This window comes from Natator depressus, chromosome 4 (assembly GCF_965152275.1).
Source record: "Natator depressus isolate rNatDep1 chromosome 4, rNatDep2.hap1, whole genome shotgun sequence".
Taxonomy (NCBI): domain Eukaryota; kingdom Metazoa; phylum Chordata; order Testudines; family Cheloniidae; genus Natator; species Natator depressus.
The window spans coordinates 131,347,746-131,372,809 of NC_134237.1; the positions used below are offsets into that span (position 1 = coordinate 131,347,746).

Below are 25,064 nucleotides of genomic sequence, written 5' to 3' on the forward strand. Positions count from 1 at the left end.
ACAATGTGACTGTTCCCCGGTGTATTACAAACAAAAGTGTTTTCTGTTATTTGTATACCATTGTATTCTGTTTTTGTGCCTTGGTATGCAGTTTTCATTAGATGCACACCCGATCTTTCATTGCATTTAAGAAGCACTGTTTTCACTAGCCCTGTAAACTTCCATTTTTTCCCCCCCGAAAGCCAAGTCAGTTTCTCACACTAACCGTACTACGACTTGATCATCAGTTATACCACAAACAATTCACTCTGTAACAGTCCCTCTGTTAAGTGTAAATTCACATGACCTAGCTTTATTATATAGATCTGCAAGATAATGCCCAGTCATTTAATCTGGCAGCTGGTTAGTAATAAAGAAATGGTGTTTTCCAAAATGACGGGTTTTGACTGATCACAGAATTATTGAAAAATTTGAATTACTTTGTGTAGCAGTTTGGAGTCTTCTTTTTCCTTCCAATAGATCACGCTGTAGATTTTCAATATCTTAGGGCCTTCTACATGCAGCAGTGTAGATGGTTAAACACACTGATTTCTCTGCAATAGAAACCACTTGCCTCCAGAAATTTTTGGAAGTGTTCCAGACATCTTTCAGTTCTCAACCAAATTCCCTTCCTTCCAAATGGAGATTTTAGAATGGCTTAGTTTTCTCAAGTTTCAGTTTATTCTGACACCATGTAATAAAGGTATGACACACAGGCATGCTGGTAAGAAGCATGGCATGGATCAGAGTTACCAAAGATTATACAGTTCTGTCCCATGGCAGGGATAAGTAGCCAATGTCTCCAGTAGCTACTGTTACAGACTGCAAAAAGAAAAGGAGTACTTGTGGCACCTTAGAGACTAACCAATTTATTTGAGCATAAGCTTTCAGTGAGCTACAGCTCACTTCATCGGATCCATACTGTGGAAAGTACAGAAGATCTTTTTATACACACAAACCATGAAAAAATGGGTGTTTACCACCACAAAAGGTTTTCTCTCCCCCCACCCCACTCTCCTGCTGGTAATAGCTTATCTAAAGTGATCACTCTCCTTACAATGTGTATGATAATCAAGGTTGCCATTTCCAGCACAAATCCAGGGTTTAACAAGAGCGTCCGAGGGAGGGGGGTAGGAAAAAACAAGGGGAAATAGATTACCTTGCATAATGACTTAGGCTTGAATAGAGACTGGGAGTGGCTAAGTCATTATGCAAGGTAATCTATTTCCCCTTGTTTTTTCCTACCCCCCTCCCCCCAACATTCTTGTTAAACCCTGGATTTGTGCTGGAAATGGCCACCTTGATTATCAAACCATGTAGCCGTTTCATTGCAGTATACAATCAAGATGTCATAGAATATGACAATTACCATGTGAAATCTATTTAAAGATGATAGTTTAAGTGTTTAAAATAGGTACAGCCTAATTTAAACTAAATATGAGGCTATTTTGGTTCACAAAGTACTTCAAATCATTAACAATGCAGGTATTTGCAAATAGCAGTGATGTTGAGAACTATGGAAAGCCGAGTCTGAAATTAGCAGTAGCTCAGTGAAAGAAGTTTCAAGTGGTATTATGCTTAAGGACAAATCTGCACTCTTTTTGCTTTAGTGAAGAATGATTCTTTTGCCCTACCGTAGGTGTTTAGTGTACACTTCATATCAATGCCAGGTTACCACTCATGCAAGTTTTTTACTACAGGAGATACTGAAACATTAATGTAGCAATGCTAATTACTCAGCCAAAAGGATTAAAAGTAGTATTCTTTTCCCTTGCTGAAGTTATACTATAACAAGGAGGGTCAGAAGTTTCTCTCTATCCCCTTGTTTCCTGTGCTGCAGTCATGCTGGCCTGTTTTATCTGTTAGCACATAGAGAAGTGATTTCAGAATCATCTCAGAATGGCAGCTATATTTGTTAGATAGGTAATCTTAGAGCTAAAGAGAGTGATGTGTCAGCCCCAAGAACAAGGCTGAGTAAGTCCCTGTCTGCAGCTAAGCATTCAGGTGAAAGTGGCTAAAAGCGGGCAAAACAAGATTACATTCTAATGAATCTTCTGTGTCCTTAGTGAAATGGACAAATTAAAATAACTCCCTTTTTACTTCTTAATATTAGGAAGAAAGAGACTTTCTGAAAATAAAGCATATACATTTTTCACAAGTGCACTTACAAATCATGATGTGACTATGATTTTACATGTCACACATGAATCTATTACACTTGCAACACCACGCAAAAGTGTGAAAATATATTACCTGAAAGAGGAATGATGTCTGAATATTCCTACGACAAAACAGGGGATCCTACCGGATGACCAGCATAGTCTTCTCAGTCCCAAATATCAATGCATTTATTATCACTAAGCACAATGACCCTTGTTGCATTGAACAGTAGCCCTTTCCAGATAGTGGTGGCAGCATCAGTTTGAAACTGATAAGCATCACATGATAATGGTCAGTTTCAAAATTCTGCTGTTCATACCATGTGAAAAACCCTTCTGTGCAAGATCCAAAGTACAATTAGATCAAACAGTGATAATTTTAGGGGACTCTCACCATTAAGGGAGTTTAAAAAAAAAATGTACAGGCACTTGAAAAATATGGGATTCCTAAAATCTTGACCCACAGTTTAAAGCCACAATTACTTCAGTATGAAAAAATATGATCAGTTTAATCAGAAGATACAGCATATTTATTATGGGCACAAAGAAGTTTTGAAAAAGTACAAATCAAAAATTATTTTAAACCCAGATGGGTCACACTTTAAACATAGGGTCCTGCAATATCTACACAGAGGGGGTTTTTTTGGCCAATTTCAGACCCTTCATAATCAGGTTTATTTTTGCTGAAGTCAATAAGATTGCCAGAGATAAATTTGTCCTTTTATGTATTATCAAAGCTTTTGACACTGCACGAGCAATTCTGTTCTATGCTAGCAGTGATAAACATCAATAATTTTAAAGATGTATTAACATCAAGACAATGTTAAGATTCCGTGCCATTTAACAACATATTCACAGCAAAAAATTTAAAAAAAGGATTAATAAAGTCAATATCGATTAAGCAATTGACTGTTTCCAAGGCTACCAATATTTGCTAGACCATTTAAATTGACACCCAGCACAGAAGAAACACGGAACCATACCCTATAAAAAAATCATTTAAAAACAAACAAAAAACAATTTTAAACTTTGTCTAAATAGAGCTTTTTTCACATAGAATCACACAACTTTCCTATCCCAGCTATTAAGGTAACTCATGTCAATAAATTTGTTTCTGGATAAGGCAATCAAAGGCACATTAAATATCCCTATATAGTCAGAGGAAAAGCTTGATAAAACTAATTGTGTCTTACAATGTGCGCTGAAGGTACCAAGCTCTAGGCAGATGGAGCATATTCCCGAGACATAGGCTTTCCATTGAGAAACCATGTCATCAGCCACTACAGGGTGTAAATTCACGGAAAAAATAGATAGAACAAGGGGAGGGGAAGAGCTGTTCTCTTAACAGCTCTCAGACAACTCAGATTCAGACCATTTAGGGTTTTATAGATCCTAACCAGCACCTTCATTTTGCACTTGGGACTGTGCATGGTAGCTAATGCAGAAAACAGAGTACTGATGTTCATCTTAAAATGGCACACTTTGGGGTCCGTTTCTGAGTGTGGAAAACGGTTAGGACACTGTGGAGGCTACCACAACCAAAATAATAAATTACATTTTAAAAACCTACATTACAAGAATGCTTACATTGCAAAGTCAAGCGCTCAAAAGCCAGAAAATGCCAAAATTGAGGCTGGCTCTGCAAATTTAATCTGGCCCCCTTGTTGCTATGCATTATGATCACAATCTTTAATTACATGATCACATATACTTTACCAGGGGGTTTCACAGCTATTTGCTGATAGCAGAGGAACATAGAGACTGAGGACCCTGGGTTCAATTCCAGGTTCTGGAGGGGAGTGTTCTCTAGTGGGAACAGACCTTTCTGGTCCTGTACTCCCACCCTCTCTGTCCCCTCTGCTCTTATCCACACACACACACCCTGACCTCCTCCTACCCCCAATCTCCTGGCTCTAGCTCCTCTCCTCCAGTGCTCCAATGCACTCCTTACCCTGGCTCCTGTCCCCTCTTCTCCTCCAACCTCCCTAGATCACATAACCCTTCCTCTGCTCACATAACCCTTCCAACCTTTCCTTCCTCTGCTCCTATTTGCCCCAATACAGACAAGGAGACAAGCGGAGCATGATTGAAAAGGCCCAGCCTGTCGAAGAATCAAGTTCTTACATTCTAAGTGAGATGGAGCATCTATGTTGCTTCCACCTTCCCTACAACTGAATGCCCCAAAACCATTGCTAAGGCAGAGTTAAGGCTTTACAGTGCCAGCTCCTGCCCTTCCAGGATGGCATGATCTTACCTATAGCAGAGCTGCTGCTCTGTTGCTGTAATTAGAGAGAGTGGAGAAGGGCAGGGCGGGGCACTACATCTATCAGCAGCACAGCGGGCTGGGAGAGGTGTGAAGTGAGCCACACAGCTGAATGAGATGTTCTCCGATTAAAGAGGATGCCCCAGGGAGAGGAATGCAAAGCCTGAAAAAATAGCTCGGAGCAGAGAGAACTGCTCCATTCATGTTAGTGGGTGTTCCTATTCCCCCTCCTCCATGTTGGAGAGTTTCTGACTGTGTCAAGCATACCCGTTCGGTGTCAGTAGTGTGTTCTTGATACAGGCGCCCAGCATGACTGTTCAACCTCCCCACCCAGACAGGCAGGGCTTCCCCAGATTGTGGCTCCCCTGGGCCAGGTGGGAGGGTAAAGAGTTGGGCTCAGAACCCCCTGGAGGGACAAGGCACCCCAGCTCCCAGCTCACATGAAGGGGGTAAGGAATGGGGCTCAATCCAAGAACCTGATTCACACAAGAGTGGGTAGGGGAGTGTCAGACTCCCATAGATGGGTCGGGGCTTCACAGATCCTGGCACATACACACAGGGGGAGGGAGTGGGGCAGGGACTTGTGGGGGGGACTTAATGAGAGCGGTTCAGACACCTCCCCAGAAAAGACAGACTCCTCCAGAAGCAGGCTTATATGAGGGGCCATGGAGGGGGTCAGACTGCCAGAGATGGGCAGGGGCCATCAGGCCCCCACCCCCAGATCCTGACACAAACAGAGGGAGAGGTTCAGAAACTCCCAGATGGCAGGGACCCAGGACATCTCAACTCACATGAGAGAAGGTAGGGAGAGGGTCTCAGGCTGCTAGCCCCCGCAGACTACTGCTCCCCCCCAGAGGAGGCACATGGAGGGGGGGTTAGATCCCCATAGATGGGTAGGGGTCCCCCAGATCTTGGCACAGACATTGGGGTCAAGGAGCAGGGCTCAGACATCCCAAAGAGGCAAGGCCCCCCATAATCCAACCCACATGAGGCAGGGAGATTGGAGAGGGGCTCAGATTCCCTAGACAAGTAGGGGCCCCCCAAATCCTGGTGTAACACCGACAGACCCCGGTCGTCAGCGGGCGGGATCGAACCAGGGACCTCTGGAGCTTAGTGCATGAGCCTCTACCACATGAGTTAAAAGCCAACTGCCTCTTAGCTAAGGGGGTAGAGCAGACTCATTAGTCTCTCTCTCTTTAAGTGTTCTCAGTGCCACTAGGCAGGACACAATACCACACCCATAAGGTGTGTGGGTTACACTGGCACACACACAAGGAGGAAGGTAGCAGGGATCAGAGGCCCTGGTGGGGGCAGGGATACCCAGATCCCAGCTCACATGGGATGGGTGGGGAGAATGGCTCAGACCACCACCAGATCCTGGCACACACACAGAAGGAGAAATGTGGGGATGACAGCTCCCTGACCCTATTCTTTGCCAGTCGTCCTACCACTCACCCCTATGTCCCCTTCCCAGAGTCCCTTCCCCTCCCCCTCATGAGCCCCCCCAACTCCTCTCACCTCCCCTACCACCCATCCGCATTTACCCCTCCCCTCCATGCAACCCCCAAATGATTCTCACTCCTATTCCCCCCACTTCTCCACCCCCTAAAATGCCTTCCCACACCACTGAGGGCAAGCCTTTGCATATCAATTTAAAACAAATGTTTACAAAAATACTTTGATTACACTGTCTCCCCCGCCGCCCAAAGACAGAAAAAAAAATGACAGAGAGATTTTAGCCAAATGTCTTTCTACCTTTCTCAGATTTCTGTCCAAGGTGGGACTCACGCTGACACTGGGTGATTGTCACAGGTTCAAAGAACTACTGCCTAGTCCCTTGAGATATGAAGCAGGTGTACAATGGTGAAGGCTAACAGTCATGTTAACTCCTTCGTCTGCGCACGTTCAATGTAATCAATTTGGCATGTCAGTAGGTGCATGAGTATTAGAACTGCTTGGCACATGCCTAACTAGAGAAGCAAACTCTTTTGCAAATAATATTTTAATTTCATTTCCCCCAAAGGACTGATGGGTGCCAACAACTCTGTTGGGATAACTCTTGATCATCTGAGCCCCTGGTGCAATGATCTGAACTCTGGTTTGATCCCTATCTGTGCACTAAAAACAGGAGTAGAGAGGTTATTTTATCTCCATACTTTTCACTGGTGCAGCTGCTACTGGAATACTGTGTCCAGTTCTGCTGTTCACAATTCAAAAAGTCTGTTGATAAATTGGAGAGGAATCAGAGAAGAGCCACAAGAATGATTAAAGGAATAGAAAACCTGCCTTATCGTGGTAGACTCAAGGAGGTCATTCTATTTAGAGTAACAAAGAGAAAGTTAAGGGTGACTTGATTAGTCTATATGTACCTACATGGGGAACAAATATTTAATAATGGGCTCTTCGATCCAGCAGAGGAAAGTGTAACATGATCCAATAGGTAGAAGCTGAAGTTAGACAAATTCAGATGTGCCAGGGACCAGACCAGCAAGGGACAACTGTTGTCCTGCTCCCTGATTAACTGTGCTGCTAGGCAACCAACGAGCCCAGCTGCATTGCCTTAGACCAGAGGTTCTCAAACTGTGGTCCATGGACTGCGAGCTCCATTCATGTGGTTCGCGGATAGTTCCCTCTAAGGCGCAGGCGTGGCTCCACTAATTAGGTGCCTGGACCCTGAAGAAGACGCATATGTAAGGTGAGGTGGTGGCCTTGGGGGGAATAGGGTGTCAGGAATAGGGTGAGAAGAGGGGGTAGGGAAAATTTGGGATATGCAGGGCTGCGGCAGCCAGAAAAAGAGGCGACTTTCCCCAGCTCCAGGACTGTGGCTGCTGGGGAGAAACAGCCCTCCTTCCCAGCCCCAGCTCAGGGGCTGCTGCAGCGGGGGAGAGAGGGAGACCCTCCCTCCTTTCCAGCCCCAGCTTAGGGGCTGCCGTGGTGGGGGAGAGGGCACATCCATTGCATTAGAAAGGTAAGACTATTGATATTAAAATATGAGTTGTGCTTTTATTTGTAGAACTAAAAAACCTTTTTTTTGTTGTTGTTTATATAACACTTTTATCCAAAGCACTTTACGATAGTTAGCTAACAGTACAAACAACATTTGGAAAGATCCTTAAGTGGTCTGCCAAGACCCTCAGCAATTTTCAAGTGGTCCATGGGGGGGGGGGGGAGTTTGAGAACCACTGCCTTAGACCTCTTAAGAGTAGCCACAGCCCCTGACTGGCTGGCTGGTTTAGCTGTGCTGCTTATAAGCCTGGCCCCCACAGCAGTTCATAGGCTGCTCAATGCATACTAGACTCACAGCAGTGCTTGCCCTCGTTCCAGTCCTTGCTACTGCTTGTGTCAGCCTGCTTCCAGTGTATGCTGCTGCCCAGCTCCCCAGTAGCTTCAGTGTTTTGGTTTCGAACACTGGCTTTGCCTCTGCTGGCTTATGACTCCGGTTAACCCTCCTGTTCTGGCATTTGGCTTATGCCCCTCTGGTACTGATTGATCAGCTTGTTTCCTGTACTCCACTCACCCTGGACCCAGCTCTAACTCGTAGGTTGAACTCTTGCCTTCACCACGAGGCATGACTGCCCATGGCCTGGTTGGTGATAGACTGGAAATAAGGTGTAATTTTTTTAAGGGTGAGAGTAACTAATGATTGGAACAATTTACCAAGAGTCATAGTAGGTTCTTCATTACAACAATTTTTAAATCCAGATGAGCTGTTTTTCTAAACAATATGTTCTAGGAATTATTCTGGAGAAGTTTTCTGGCCTGTGTTATACAGGAGGTCAGACTAGATGAACACAATGGTCCCTTCTGGTCTTAGAATCTATATTTAGAATTGAATACAATCTGGATATATTACAGAATTGGTCTGACATCAACAAGACGAAACTCAGTAAAGACACATACGAAGTACTGCATTCATGAAGGAAAAAATGACAAGTACAAAATGGGGAATAACTAGCTAGGCAGTGCTGAAAAGGATCTGGGGGATATACTGGACCATAAACTGAATATGAACCCCTGCTCTAAAGTGCTAGTAACCCCTTCCACCTTGGTATCATTCACAAATTTGATAACCATACTTTTCACTCCATTATCTATCATTAATTAAAATACTAAATAGTATTAGACCCAGGAACACATCCCTGTGGGACCCCACTAGATACGTACTCCCTGTTTGACTGAAAACCATTGAAAACGACTCTGAGAGTATAGTTTTTCAACCAGTTGTGCATCACCTTACAGTAATTTCATCTAGACCACATTTCCTCAGTTTGCTTATGAGAACACCATGTGGGACTGCATCAAAAGCCTTACTAAAATCAAGATATACCACGTCTACTGCTTCTCTCCTATCCACTAGGCTAGGAAACCTATCAAAGAAGGAAATTAGGTTGGTTTGGTATGATTTGTTCTTCATAAATCCATGCTGGCTATTATTTATCACCCTATTACCCTCTAGGTGCTTACAAATTAATTGTTTAATAATTTTTTTCCAGTATATTTCTAGGTATCAAAGTTAGGCCGACTGGTCTATAATTCCCCAGGTTCTCTTTGTTCGCCTTTTTAAAGATAGGTACTATGTTTGCCCTTCTCCAGTCCTCTTGGATATTGCCCTTCCTCCATGAGTTCATGAAGATGATTGCTAGTGGTTCCAATACTGCTTCAGCTAATTCCTTAAAGACCAGCTAGTTCCTTAAAGAATTTAGTCAGGCCCTGCCAATGAAATTATGCATCTAGAGCTCTTCCAAAAATGCCTTCTAAATGGTATTCCACAAAAATGGGATGAGGGAAACTTAGAACTAGGAAGTCACTGACAAGGCTTTAACCATGGCCCTTGCCACCACCTGAATTTTGAAGGCAGTGGCACCCTGTCTGCACAAAAGCTAGTAGCAGCGGTCTTCTCTGAAAATCTCCTTGTAGGTTTTTACTGGACGTGAGGGGCAAGAATCTAATGAACAAGCAGTTGGGCATAGCTCCTTCAACATTTCAGAGAAGAACATGTATTTATATCTTCCTGCACTGAATTTGCCTGTGACAACAACCAAATCATCCTAAATCACTGCTTATCTTTTTCAGCAAAGTAGATAAAGACACTCTTAAAACTCAACTTTTTAACAGAACTAAGGCAACCAGATTAATCAGACTACCAACCGACTTGAAAAATTTAGCTGGATAAGATTTTGCTTATGCTGAGGCAGAAGAAGGGAGACTTCTCTGCTTCTGTCAGTCACAGCAGAAGAAAACAAACAATGACTTGGAAGTTCTAGCATTCACTAAAAGCAAGAGCTATTCCTCATTAAAAATTGATGACCACTTGCATCTTGCTTGCTGCAGCCTAACAAAAGAAAGTTGTGTACAAAGCAAACGTATACTGTTCAAATTCTGTTTGACAAAAGGTACGTGGGATTTCCTGAAAGGTGTGTCATTTTGGGCACACATTTAATACTTACATCAAATTCATTTAGTGCCGCAGCAAGTTCTCCAATACCAGTGTGCCCCTTGTTCTCATCAGTTGGTGAGGTGGCCTGTGCAGCATTAGAGATACCGGCTATTGCTTCCTGTACTTGTTTGAAGACATAATCTCTGTTGGCCCTAGTGGCTGCTACATCAGGGTGACGGAGAAACGCTTGAGAGGCAGTGTACAGCATAGTAGCATTCTTCTTCAGAGCACCTCGAGCAGCAGCCATTTCATCCCTACAGTGAGGATCTTTCAGTTCCTGTACAAAAATATATGTACACTGTACAGTTATATAATGAAGCTTTAGCATTAGAATATGCTACAGTTACAATGTTTATTCATATATACTCTTAAGTAGGGCCCTGTGGTCCTGATTCTGTAGCAATGGAATCCATCACAGAATTTACCAGTTATGTCACAACAAAATGTTCCTTCTGCCCAAGAAAATCTGTTTTTTATTGTTTCGTTTTTCTTCTATGTTATAACGGGTCAGCCACATGGAAAAATGGAGGAAAATAAGAGGAAAATGCTAACGATCTTAAAATGCAGGAAAACCTAAAAGAACAGCAGCAAGGCACACAAAAAAGGCAGTATGGAATGCCAGTGGACTTCAGGGAAGAAGAAAAAGAAAGAGAGGGTGGCAACTACAAGGAGAAATGAATATTCTTAAACACCAGGGAAATTATTAAAAATATTTTAAAAAATAATTGAAGTAGAGAAAATATACAAAATATGTATGAACTAGAAACATGTGTGATGTCAAAAGAAGAAGGAAAGAGCCATTTCCGGGGGGGAAGAAACAAACACAAGTCAATATTCCTAGAAAGGTGGCCTTCTCTGCAGTGTAAATTGTGTGTGTGGAAGTATATTGTTTATACATTATGTTGCACACTACAAATTATCTGTAAATTGTTTATTGAAATAATACACTGCAGAGATATTTTGCAGCTGCACTATAATCTGTTCTTTTTCACTCTGGAAGCAGCATTGACCAGGAGGAGGCCTAGCTATGAGCAGCCTAGTGAATGCATGTGTATTCTCCCTCCTTTATTTCCACATCTCCACAGGAAAATATACTTTAAAAATCTGTAACAGGGCTCATTGATTGGGCTGCTTAGGTGAAAGCTATATGCTGAGTGCAAGGGAATGCATAACAGTGAGACCCTATAAGGTCTGACCCTATAAGTACCCAAGGTTGCAATAATCATCAGCTTTGTGTGGGCTCTAAAAAGGAAAAGTCTGACCTTATGCACAAACATACGTAATTTTGGATGCTGAATCATTTTTGTCACTTTCAGGTCTTCTATTTTTTTTATTTCTTTGTTAATACAAAAAAATTAAATTATCTTTTTAATCATCTGAAAACTAACAATGTTGTTTGTAAGCATCAGAATAAATTCCTGTTCCTTCTGAAATGGAAAGACTCCTATTACATTAGACTACCAGAGAGCTCCATCCATATGAACAACTTTTCCTTGTAAAAAATAAGGCAATTAAAAAAAATTATATCTAACGTTAGGCACCTAAATATGTGGGATAATTTTCAGGAGAGTAAGGTCCTACCAACTCCCTTTGATTTCCATTACTAGTGTTTATAATTTGAGTTGAGTTGTTGGGTGTTTTAGAAATTAGAGCACTGATGTGATAAATGAAGAAAGGGGGGTAGCTCCCTTTTATGGACAGCTAGACAGCCAGTAGCTATAAAATCCCTTTTAGGAGCTGTTCTCTAATCACTCTACCTGTAAAAGTCTCACTGCTATGCGTAGGTAAAAGGAAGGGAGTGAGCACCTGGCCAAAAGAGCCAATGGGAAGGCTAGAACTTTTTTAAAATTGAAAAATGACTCCCCTTTTGTCTGTCTGTGGTGGTTCTCCTGGAGAGAGGGGATAGGGCAGAGCTATGCTGTAAGACGCTTGGGCCAGGTTTGAAAAATCATCCGTATCATACCTAGAAACTACTCATTTAAAACCCCAGATATGTAAGTAGATCAGGAAATGTCTAGGAAGATGCAATTAGGTTTATTCCTTTTATTTCTTTATGGCATGTGGATTCCTCTGTGCTAACCCCAGGTGCTTTTGTTTTGCTTGTAACCTTTAAACTGGACCTCAAGAAAGCTATTCTTGGGGCTGAATCCTTGTAGTTGTTTCTTTTAAAATCTAGCAATAGCTTGAGTTCCCAGATGTATTTTCTTTCTTTCTTTTTAATAAAATTTACCCTTTTAAACAGCAGAATTGGATTTTTGTGTCCTAAGAGGGTTGTGCACATGTTGTTTAATTAGTTGGTGGCAACAGCTGATTTCCTTAGCTCTTCCCTGGAGGGGCGGTGAAAGGGCTTGAGGGTACCCCATGGGAAGGAATACCCAAGTGCACCTTCCTGGGCTCTCAAAGTGGTTCTGCACTTGGGTGGTTTAACCTTGAGAGTTTAATACAAGCCTGGAGTGGCCAGTATTAATCTTTAGAATCCTTGCGGTCCCCCACCTTCTGCACTCGAAGTGCCAGAGTGGGGAATTAGCCCTAACAACTTATTTAGGTGCCTAAATATGAATTTAGAAGCTTAATTTTAGACATACATTTTTGAAAATCTGTCAAAACATTTTTGTAAAGAAAATATTTTCTTTATAAAGAACACTTCATGTAGACCACCACACAATGATCAGATAGTGACCTCCAGTCTCTACTGACCTGGACTGGACTGAAGTGCCCACTAGATAACGTAATTTCCTTGGTCATTTGCTCTCTTACTCTTTAAGCCATTCTTAACTGAAGCATTGTTTTTTTAAGATTTTCCTTTTTTTAAAAAAAAATCACTTCTAAAAAAAGGCAACTGTGCATTGGAAAGTTTATAGGCTTAAGATATAGGTAATGATATAATAATTATTGACAGATCTGATGATGCAAAGCAGAAACAACATTTCTTTTAACATGATAAAAACCAGGTTATTTTATATGGCTGAATTTTCATACCCACTGCTTTACAATTTACCCACCTGTTGTCTTCTAGCAGCCACATAGTTAAGTTTCACCATCTCTTTCCCAAATTCTTTAAACCGATTTGCTAGGTCTTGCTCATTTGTTGCGTTCTTTACAGCTTCCAGTGCTTCTTCTACCTAGAATTTAATATATGAAATTTATTAGAGTTTTAATCTGTCTCTGTCATTTTTCCCACCTTCACCAAGTCACTAATCATTTTATGCCCCAGTTTCTCATAGGCAAATTTGACTCTCAGTTACACCAATGTACAGTTCTCTTAATGTTGTTCTGTATTACTTCTCCTTCTTTGCATGCCACTATAATGTATACCTCATATAACAGGCATTAGTTTAGACACTATCTTATTCAGATATACTTCCTAGATTAAACATGTTTAATATCTGGGTCTTTTTTTTTTTATTGGCCAAGCTTGCCGAGGACCTATATTCAACTGTATGTAATTTCTCTGTTATCTGTCTGCATGTCTGTCTGTCTGTAATGCAATAACTTATGAATACCATACCCAATCCACTACAAAATTTTAGAGGATATTCTAGGCATCAATAGTCTGAACTCTATTGATTTGGGGGGAAAGTGGAAAACCAAAAGGAGAAAAGTGGGGGGCACAAGGAGCCTGTATCATCTAATTAGCAGAGCCACAGCTGCAATCAGATCTGCATCTGTCTATAGAGCAAACAACTGGATGATGGTACCATTAATGCCACCCAAGAAAACAATACCCATATCCAAGCTCTGCCTATCCTCCCCATGGAGTTTAATACGCTGACACTGTGAATGACTTCTCTCCCAGACTGAACGAAAACTAATAACTACGGTGGGGGCAAGGTGAGGGAGACCTGGGGACTAGCACCCATCTTCTGACATGGGAGGAAAACTGGGGACTCAGGTAAGGGGAGGGGGAAATCTGGCAAAGCCGAGATTGGAGGACCCTGGCCTGCGGGAAGTGGGAAATGGAGGCACACATGGAGCCCCCAGCACAGAGGAAAGGGTGGGAATGAAGGACCCTGGAATGGTGGGAGGAGCACAGCGGGGGAGGGCATACGCAACACCTGGTGCAGGACAGATTGAGAGACTCTGATATGGAGGAAAGGGGCACACAGAACCCCTGGCAAGGGAAAATTGGGGGGAGTTGCAGGGAGTCCCTGAAATAGAGAGGGATAGGACGTTGGCAAACAAGGAACTTGTGGGGTGGAATGGAGGGATGTAAGGATCCGGTGCATGTGAAATAAGCCTAGTCAATAGAAGTTATTAAGTGTATGACCTTCCAATTGTAAACAGAGAGAAAAATTTCCTAATGGTGTATGTGCAGTATAGGCTTTCTGTGAAAACTAAGAGTATGTCTCCTCTAGGACTTTTGTTAGTACAACTTACGTCACTCAGGGGTGTGAAAAAACACCCCTGTGAGAGACATAAGTTACGCTGACAGAAGTGCCGGTGTGGACAGTGCTATGTCACTGGTAGACATAGACTCCCGCTGGCATAGCTACCACCACTCGTTTAATTATGTTGGCACAGAACAGCCACACGGGAGATCTGACAGCGGAGCATCTGGATCGGTACAGCTGGGCCACTGTAAGGTCTCTAGTCTAGACGGGGACTAAGGCTAATTACAGCTTATGGGAACAAATCAAAAGCAAAGAAAATTAAACTTACCGTTGAAACTAAATTTATAGATTACTCTATATTACATAGCTAACATAGCATCTTTTAAAATGTAGTTAAAACAGAAGGAGGCCCAACATGGAGCAGTAACTATGGCATAAGAAGTAGTTTGGTGCTTCGTTTTCTATTTTTTCTACTGTTATCGAAACTGTTACATTTACTTTTACATAAAAAGCAGAACTTAACAGAAAAAACACACTCTCCATAGTGATTCAAATTCATTCAGCAAAAGAGGTAAAGATATGAAACTCCTAGATGTATTACCAAGTGCCCACTTAGTACAGCTATCACAAACTTACCAGCTTCAGCATAAAAGCTGCTTACCATTACGATTATAATGAAAAGATTTAAAATATTTTATTCATCCAGGAAATAAAATTACCTGCCCTGGGAGCAAGTGGGGCAGCAGAATTTTGTGAACTTGTTCTGTCATTTGAGAGATGAGTGAAATTCCCAGCAGAAGGGTTGAAACAGTGAATGTAGATCTATCCTGATCTGTATCAAGTTGAATTAATGAAATATTTAACTGGAACAATAGGTGTTGTCAATCTGGACATGCTGTTAACAGCAGACACATGAACCGTCCTTTTTCAGAGGAAAGGTTATTTAATTCCAACAGGGACTGGTTCCTAAGAAAGGATTTAGAGCTCCATCTTGCTCTCTGTAAAGTCTCTGGCACCTCATCAACATCAATAACAAGAGCAGGCATCTAATTAATTTAGACAGGGTTTAAAATATACAGGGTCTGCCTCACCGCTAACTTGTACATTGTGTTATTTTTACCTTGCAAAGTGAATGTAAAAAGTTAGCACCAGTCCGAGTGGATAATATTCCTTCTGTCACATTTTGCACCCACTTTACACAAAGATAAATGTCTGCAGAAGGTGTAAGGCCATGGAGAATCAGGCTCACCAAGTTCTGCAGAGAAATATTCTGGCTGGAAATTTAAATGCATAGCTGTTTTCTGGAGGTGTTATGCTACATCTAACAGTTACAAGCTGCACTTTGCTTTTGTGGTCAAATCAATCTGGGCCTGCATCATCTCATTTCTTACCCATAAACTGAACAATGATGTTCAAATCCTAACTGCCATGACAGATCACAAAATTAGTATGAAAACTATATTGTATGGTCTAATTTGTTCCTGCTATTTATCTACCACCATTTGAAATACTAACCCTCAAGTTTTCGAGCCACACAGGTATGTCTACACAGCAAAGAAAGATCCGCAGCTGGCCTATGCCAACCAACTCGGGCTTGCAGGGCTCGGCTGCGGGGCTGTTTCATTGTGGTGTAGACTTCTGGGCTTGGGCTGGAGTCCACGCTCTGGGACTCTCCCACACTACAGAATCCCAGAGCATGAGCTCCAGCGCAAATCCGAAAGTCTACACAGCAATGAAAACAGCCTCGCAGCCCAAGTCTGAGTCAGCTGGCATGAGCCAGCCACGGATTTTTCTTTGCTGTGTAGATATACCCACAGAGTTCTTCTTCAGGTCTGGGAAAGGAACTCCCAGAGCCACAGCAAAATGCAAAGTGGAACAGATTGTTTGGCATAAGTTGTTAGCACATATGGTAAGGGACCATTCAAGATACAGTGGCCCATTATAACCTGTGCAGTCACAGGAGAAAAAGAGGAGGTTACTGGGTTACAGATTGTTGTAATAAACCATAAATCCAGTTTGTCTGTTCAGTCCAGGATTTTGTCTAGCAGAGTAATGAATTTAAGCTCCCAGGCTTTTCTTTTGAAAGTGTTGTGGAGATTTCCTTTGAGGATGAGGACTGAAAGGTCAGATATAGAGTGATCACTTTATGAAAAGTCTTCTTCCACAGGGTATACGATATTTTTTATCTTTAATTTTCCTTTTGTGAGTGAATTTCAGAGCATAGTGATTGTTTGGTTTCACCCACATTTTTGTTACTGTGGCATTTATTGCACTAGATGAGGTATAGCACATGTTGCAATAGGCATGTGTAGGATACATGCATCTTGAAAGGTGTGCTGTGTGTGGGGGGTGTTGCTTATTGTAGCAGTGGGGATATATCTGCAAGTTTTGCATCTGTTGTTTTGGCAGGGTCTGGTGCCACTTTGAGTTGGCATGCCCTGGTCGGTGGAAATGGTCCCTAACAATATGTGCTAATAACTTACTTATGCTAAACAATCTGTTCCACTTTGTGTGTTGCTGTGATGCTGGGGCTTCATTTCCCAGTCCTGAAGAAGAGCTCTGTGTGGCTCGAAAGTTTGTCTCTCTCACCAACAAAGTTGGTCCAATAAAAGATATTACCTCACCCACCTTGTCTCTCTAACATCCTGGGACTGACATGGTTGCAACTACATAGCCTACATTTTTTATTATGATAGTAGGGCCGTCCCTAGCCATTTTGGTGCCCTACACCCCCCCACCTCACCCCCCCGTGTGTGTGTGTGCGTGCTAGCCTCAGGCCTCCGGGGGGAGGGGGAGGAGGAGGCAGGGGAGCTGGTGCTGATGAGAGACCAGATAAATATTTAAAATTAATCCCAAGCAGTAGTAATTTTTAAATCAATGAGAGCTGCTGGGTATTCTTCACATTTAAAATCAGGCAATGTATTTAGGTGCCTAAATAAGTCTGAGCACATATTTTTGAAAATCTTTATTAAAAAAACAAAGTACATTTAGAAAGCACATAATAGGTCATTAGCCATTGGTGTGAATTGATTGTCATTCATTAATATTATTTATCTTTACATTTCAGGTGAAATCTTAAATATTTTATTTAACAATGTTTTATTTCTATTTTCAGAAGAATAATAGCTCCAGTAAAGTAACACAGAGCCAGTTTGCCTCCACAGGGTGGAATCCTATCTAGGAAGTGATGTTTCCTTGGATCATTCCATCAGGATGGGTGGGAGATTGCCTCCAATGTAATGAGCAGAGGGTCTAGCTCATAGAACCTGTGCCATTCTGTTTCCCACTCTGTCTCCCTGGCAATTGCCAAGGTCTCCCCTTGCATACTGTAATCCTGTTCTGTTTAAGGGGAGAGCAGATTCACCACTGTTTGCCAGGGGAACATGAAAATGTGCATATAACACCCTAGCCCCACACCCCACTTGCTGGCCCTCTCTCCACATGAAGTTCCCCAGATCTGTACAAACTCCTTTTGGGCATGTGGATGGTGTCTGACATTTACCAAGTAAGATCTAGGCATAGGTTTGGGTTGGAGTGCAGCATTACAATTCAATTCAACTCAACAATTATTACTAGGCCAATATCAGAACAACTAGGTTACAAGCAGCTGATAGATAAACTGTTATAATTCCAAATATTTGAGTTATTTCTGCATCACCTCATCAGGCATTTCTCCCTTCCAATAAAGTCCCTATTGCACCATCCTTATTGGGAACTGTAAGAAACAATACATTTGATCTGTGCCTACTTTGTAAAGCTATTTAAGATCCTTTGGGACAAAAGGGCCTACATGTATTATTTCTACAATACCTTGAGCTATGTAAGTTATACCTTTGTTATAGCTCAGTAACTATTTTTATTTATTTTATTTTATTGAAACATGGTTATGGCCAGAAAAGTTACTATAAAAAATCTTCTTATGCAACAAATCTTCTGATTGTCTCGAGTGGCCCAGGATGCTGCAATGCTGAAAGCACCTTGGTCTATCTGTTAATTAGCCTAATTTGTATGGCCCAAGGGATAGGTGACTATATCACTGTTCAATATCTGCCAAACACCAAGGACATCAAGGATACAAAGTAATGTAGGGATGCAAAGCTGAGAATTGGTCAAAGGTAGATACATTAGTCCCAGATTAAGCAGGTCCCTTTTCCCTAGGTAAGATAACAGGGACTATTCCAGAACACTCAGGAACTTGCTAGAACCAAATAATGCAGGCAGGCTAATTAGGACACCTAGAGCCAATTGGGAAGCTGCTAGAATCAATTAAGGCTAATCAGGGCTCCTGGTTTAAAAAGGACCTCACTTCAGTCAGTGAGGTGTGTGTGCGAAGAGCTGGAAGCAAGAGGCACTAGCAGCTGAGAGTGGGAAAGCATACTGCTGGAGGACTGAGGAGTACAAACATGATCAGACACCAGGAGTAAGGTCCTGTGGTGAGGATAAAGAAGGTGGTGGGAGGAGGCAATGGGGAAGTAGCCCAGGGAGATGTAGCTGTCATGCAGCTGTTACAGGAGACACTCTAGACAGCTGCAATCCACAGGGCCCTGGGCTGGAACCCAGAGTAGAGGGCAGGCCTGGGTTCCCCCCAAAACCTCCCAACTCCTGATCAGACACAGGAGGCGTTGACCTGGACTGTGTGTTCCATCAGAAGGGAAGGTCTCTGGTCTGTTCCCCGACCCACTTGGTGGATCAGCAGAGACTGTGGGGATTGTTCTTCTTCCTTTTCCCCATGCTGGCCAGTGATGAGGTTAGCTGAGTGACCAGCCGATTTGAGCCATGAAAGTGGCCAAACTGAGGGCTGCCATGAATCTCTGAGGCGAGCAAATCCGCCAAAAAGCAGAAGACCCACCAAGGCAGAGGAGGAACTTTGTCACAATATATATCAGTTATTTCAAGAGACAGTGAGTCACAAGATATTGGACCTTAAATTGACATGATTCCAATTACCATCTTACCTTTTCCCACCTATTTTTGACCTTAGCTCAGTGTTTATTCAACTGAAACTGCTCAAGCTAAAGCCAATGTCTTTAAAGCCTGATAAAATCATGGCATAATTTAAGTGGGTGAATGGGAAGGGGAAGTAATGGGATGTACAAAACAATAATGAGAAGGACTTCATTTTAAACCCAGTGTGGTATCCAATTTACTTATGAGAAAGGAATTTGTTTCTCTTCCCCAGAAATGTCTGGGAGGCGCAGTTCCATCTGACATTGCAAACAGTTCCAGTTTCCACGTTCAGTAAGACCTACAATGGCCCAATGAAGTAAAGTGGAGAAAACAAATGGATTTATAAAATAAAAAAAGATAAGGCCAATTTCAATTAACTTTATGGGGTCATTGTAGTTCTTAATAAGATTGTGCTACTTTTTTAACTCCAACTACTATTTAAGAGTCAATATATCTCAGGGAAAGATAACTAGATTTTACTTATGCTCATATATTATCAGCAGAACTAAGTACGTTCAGAATGAAAAATATGCAGGATTGGCAATGACATGCAAGTAACAAATAATGGAGTATGACTTTCAAGTCTCGGGTTGAGATTGTAGGGGTAGAAGTGAAATTTTAAAATGAGAAAATTGTATATGGAAGCTATTGAAAGTCTTTGAATATGGATTCCTAAACTGATATTTTTCACAAAGTCACATTTGAGAATATACTTGTTCTTCAAATAAATATGTTTAAATGAATAGGCATATATTGTTACGATTAAACAGTGATTATAAATATATAGGTATTTACATACACATTTTAATATTAATGCTAACAGTAAATGATACGATAAAGTGATTAACAATCTTTCTGAAGAGCACCTACGTACATTCACAAATTGATTAAAATGCACTTCTCTCCATAAAGACTGAAGTGCAACTCACTGCCTTGACATGATTTAAATTAGAACTGATATTAGTACATTTTAGGGTGCCTGTTGGATAAATCACCTCTTATAACTCTGACAATGCAAAGTGATTTTAATTCATTAATTTTCAGAGTACCTGAAGTGAAAATTACATACTGTAAATCGGTCTTTGTACATTAGTTGCAAGTTAATATTAATGCTGTTCCATATGTGACAACTACCACCATCAATCTTTGGCCTTTTAATGCCAAAAAGTGGCCTAAAGCTACCTTGGTCTCAAAAATAATATAAAATAATAATAAGATGCAAATATTTGCATTGCCCTGCTCTCTTGGAAAGTAAAAATAACTAGTGTTCTTTTAAAGCTGTAAATAATGCAAAATGATCAAATGCAAAGTTAAACTTTCAAGTGCTTAAACACACTTAACAAAAAGCACAGGAGACAAAAATACATAAAAATAAGGATGAAGGTTCTTTGAAATAATTTCTTGGATGATTTGCAAAAGCTACAGATTATGTTGATGTATGCTGCCTTGAGAATCCACAGAGACAAAAATGATATGAGAACATTACTAAATAGTGCCCACTTACAAAAGATCATTTGGAGAATGCTACTCTAAGCAGTGTATCATACTACTTCCAACAAAGGAATCTACCTACACAGAAAATCAAAAAATTCTGGCTTCTGCTCAGATACAAGAACAAATGATCTCTTCACCTTTGAAATGGTCTGAATAAGAATTTGAACTGTAGTGTACACATAGGAGTTCTCTTACTGCTAAAATTAAGAGTTAGAAAGTCTCTACTGACAAAGCATTATCTGAATTAGAATGTTGTTCATTATTAAGTTGAAAAAATGAAGGCATATTCGAGAGTCACACTGCTTACACAGCATGTAATCACGGGACAACGTGCTGACATTTTACTACAATAGCACTGCATTCTTTAGGGCAGTGCTTTCTAGCATTTGTACAGAAAAGCGTTTGCCATTTTTCATTGTAGAGTCTGTTTTCAAAGGATTAAAATTTGTTTCTACAATCTCATTCCAGGCTAAAGGTTCTCATATCTCTACAAGAGAACAATATCTAAAATTTACCAAAATAGGTGTGGGGGAGTACCTTTTGGGCCATCTATCAATAAAATAAACAAGGTTTTAAACATTATGTATATGCATTTTTACACCTAGGGCAGTGGTTGGTTTCCCACCTCCTTTTTCTTCTCCCTCCTTCAGATTAGCAAAAACTGGCCATGTGATAAAGACCAAGAGAAAAATCAATCATTAAGCTGGGTAGTGACAATTACAAAACACTGTATGCCTTGACAGACAGGTAGATAGACAGCATCAAAAGCAGAGTACAAATCTACAGCAATTCATTTGCAAATCTACATGTCCTCTCTGCTATTTTTTTTTCATTTTTGAATACTAATTAGACACTTACCCTGCTTCTAATCCCAATCAATGTTCCTCCCCTGTGATACATTCAGTAGTCATACAGAAGCACCTAACTTACACGGCACAACAAAACTGTATTACTTAAATTCTGCCACAAGATAGCAATACTCTACAACTACTGTGGATCATTAAACCACTGGCATGAGCTTCACTGTGATTTTAATGTGGCTTTTAGTCCAGCATGGTACACAACAGCAGTACAAGTACAATCTATCAGAAGTACCTAGCGATGCTGATTTTACCTCCAACACATTAATTCATTTAGATTGAACATATAAGGGTCTAAAAAGTAGAAATGTATTATATTCTAGTTCCACTTTAGTGCTTCCACAAGAACAGCAACTACAAAGACAATAGAAAACTTGTGAAACTTGGACTTTTGTTTATAATTTCAACACATCTTAAATGAAGAAAACAGTGTAGAAAATTTTAAAAAGTCATACAATTTTCAGGTGGGACAAAAGCCTCATGACATCAGCCATATCAGCCAGGATGAGTAAGCGAGTAACAGCCGACAGCAAGGCCCGAGCAGCCCGCACCATGGTGCCTCGTTTCACGGAGGAACATGGATCATCAGCAAACTCTGAAGAGGCAATTCTCATTGTTTCACCTACAATACAATAAAATAATTTTGATTACACAAAATGTTTTACTTTTATACCATCCAGAAAAACAAACAATTCCCTGAACAAATTAACTGTTGCTAGCCAGAAAGGAATTTAGTTTTTGGTTTTGGTTTTGATTTTGGAGTAGTAGGTTGCTGAAGAGAGGGGTTCTGTGCAAAGTGTTTTAGAATCTCAAAATAACCTGGGATGATCAGGTCAAATACAACAAGCTACACAGGAAGTAGCTATGTATTTGGCAGACTACGCAGCAACCTTCTCTACACAGACTACACTCCTTACTGTTTTTCTCCCATTGTATAAATCTCTTCTGTTTCTGTTGCAGCCCCCTGCTGCAGAATTAGAGGAATAAGATACCAAGACAAACCGTTGAATAGTCATCTGCAGAGATATTCACCATAAGGTTAGAGAAGCTGCTATTGGAGAGCTGTAGGAAACATAAAAAACTCACCTCCTTTTATGCGGATGGACAGAGTCAGAGATTCATTAGGTTGACTCCAACCGAAATATGCAAAATTTCCTTCCATAAACAGACTTTCTAATCTACTCCCATTGTAGCTATCTTTCCCCTGTGAAGGGCTCCTATCCTACTATCATGTAAATCACCACCTTCTGTGCAGACTCACCAATCCACTCTCTCTCTGCTCCCAACTTTCCCTCCCATTTCTACATTATTTCTTGACCAGCTCCCACTCCAACTATCTCCCAAGTTTCTACCACTCATTTGTTCCGGGTCCCCATGCCTCGTTCATATGGACAGAGATCCTGATCTGATCTTCTCCCCACAGCTATCAATCCTGTTGATAGAGTTCTCATGCCATTACAATTACCTGTATATTCAGCTCTGTAATGAACCCACTTCTCCAGTCCTCCCCACTCCCTCCCCCCACCCCAATCTACACTTGTTTCACTTAAGACACTTCTCCCAATGGACTTGACAGAACTCTCTCTTTAAGCTACTTGTTAGAGACTTAAAACATGGAGGACAAAGTCCTCTGCTTACAGGATGTATAGTATTTATGGTATTTATTATTATTTGTTAAACTTCAACCATGTTATCCATCAATCATTTTTTATTTTGTTTAGTGTCTGGATAATGTAATAACATCCCTTATTATTATATTTATTATTATTATTATTATTGTGCCAAAAGTGTTCAAGGTGCTTAACAGACTACTGAAACCAGATCTGAAGAAGAGTTCTGTGGAGTTCAAAAGATTGTCTCTTTCACCAACAGATGTTTGTCCAACAAATTATGTTACCTCACCTGCCTTGTCTCTCTACAAAGACTAAATCTTTTAGAATGAAGGATGAGAGTTCATAGGTAAGGCTCTGTGTTTGTCATGGAGGTCACAGATTCCGTGACTTTTCGTGACCTCCGTGACTTCTGCAGCAGCCCATGCGGCTGGCTGAGGAGGCACCTGAGCAGCTCGGGCAGCCCCTGGGCCAGTTGCAGTGGCTGCTGCTGGGGCAGTCTTGCGCCCTCCCCCCCCCCCCCCGGCCCCCAACAGCAGGATTATGGGGGTGGGGGCTCGGGGCTGGGGAGTGAGGTACAGGGCGGTGCTTACCTGGGGGGGCGCTCCCTGGAAGGGCGACAGGAACTCCCCTCCCTCAGCTCCTAGCTCCACATGCTGTCTCTCTGCCTGTAGGCACTGCCATGGTTCCCAGCCACTGGGAGCTGCAGAACCAGGGCTTGGGGTGGAGCAGAAGCAGCATGTGGAGCTAGGAGCTGGAGGTTGCTGCTTCCCAGGAGCCAGGTAGAGAACCTGCCCCAGCCCCACCAATCCCCCACCCCCTCTGAGCACCCACGGTGCCCCCCCCAGCATCTGCGGCGCCCATGCTCCCCAACCACCCGCAGCGACCCCCTGGGCTGTGCCACCTCTGAGTACCAGCAGTGCCCCGCGGGCCACCTCACCAGCACCCACTGCCCACCCCCTCTCCCAAGTTTTCATCAGGAGTATATAGTAAAAGTCATGGTGTGATAAGTGAAAGTGTGGGGGTAGCTCCCTTTTATGGACACCCAGCCAGCCAGTTAGCTATAAAGTCCCTCTTGGTGGCTGCTTGCTTTACTTGTAAAGGGTTAAAGAGTCCCCCAGGTAAAGAAAAGGGAGTAGGCACCTGACCAAAAAAGCCAATGGGAAGGCTAGAACTTTTTAAAATGGGAAAAAAGCTTTCCCTTTGTCTCTGGGTTGCTCTCTCTTGGCGGAAGAGACAGGGGCAGCAGGAATGCTGTGTAAAGTTTGAACCAGGTATGAAAAATCATCTTCCATACCTAGAAGGATTCATTGGGACAGGGAATGTTTATTTCTTTATTTTGGCTTGTGGATTTCCTCTGTGCTAAGCTTGGGTATTTTTATTTTCTTTTGTAATGTTAAGCTGGACCCCAGGGAGCCATTCCTGGTGTTTAACCCTTTTTCAGTTGCTCTATAACATCTAGCAAGAGTCTGATTTTCCAGATGAGTTCTCTTTCTTCTTTTTAAATAAAATTTACCTTTTTAAAAAACCTGATTGGTTTTGTTTCTTAAAAGGTCTGTGCATATGTTTTTCAATTAGCTGGTGGCAACAGCTGGGTTTCCCTTTCATTTGTTTTCTTTCTCGGCTTCCCCGAGGGAGGGGTGGAAAAGCCAAGCGGCCTCAGGGAAAACTTCCCAAGTGAATTTTCCCAGGATCTGCAAGAGGAAGTTTTTCACTTGGGTGGTGGCAGCATTTACGACGCCAAGGTCAGAGAAAAGCTGTAACCTTAGGGGTTTAATACAAGCCTGGAGTGGCAGGTATTAATTCTTAAAATCCTTGCAGGCCCCCACCTTCTGCACTCGAAGTGCCAGAGTGGGGAATCAGCCTTGACACATGGACAGATCATGGGCCGTGAATTTTAATTTACTGTCAGTGACCTGTCCATGGCTTTTACTAAAAATACCCATGACTAAAATGTAGCCTTATTTGTAGGCATTGTGGAGAA

At 41.8% G+C, this 25,064-nt stretch overlaps 1 protein-coding gene across 2 annotated transcripts in view; it reads right to left on the bottom strand.

Moving 5' to 3' along the window:
- Positions 1 to 25,064, bottom strand: part of CTNNA2 (catenin alpha 2) — a 775,311-nt gene that overhangs the window by 554,936 nt on the left and 195,311 nt on the right. For both annotated transcript variants that reach the window (XM_074951902.1, XM_074951903.1), the window contains exons 5-7: positions 21,926 to 22,092; positions 12,841 to 12,960; positions 9,849 to 10,115 (exon numbers count right to left, since the gene is read on the bottom strand). In XM_074951902.1, the coding sequence (XP_074808003.1) occupies positions 9,849 to 10,115; positions 12,841 to 12,960; positions 21,926 to 22,092 (554 nt within the window). The remainder of the gene's footprint in view (positions 1 to 9,848; positions 10,116 to 12,840; positions 12,961 to 21,925; positions 22,093 to 25,064) is intronic.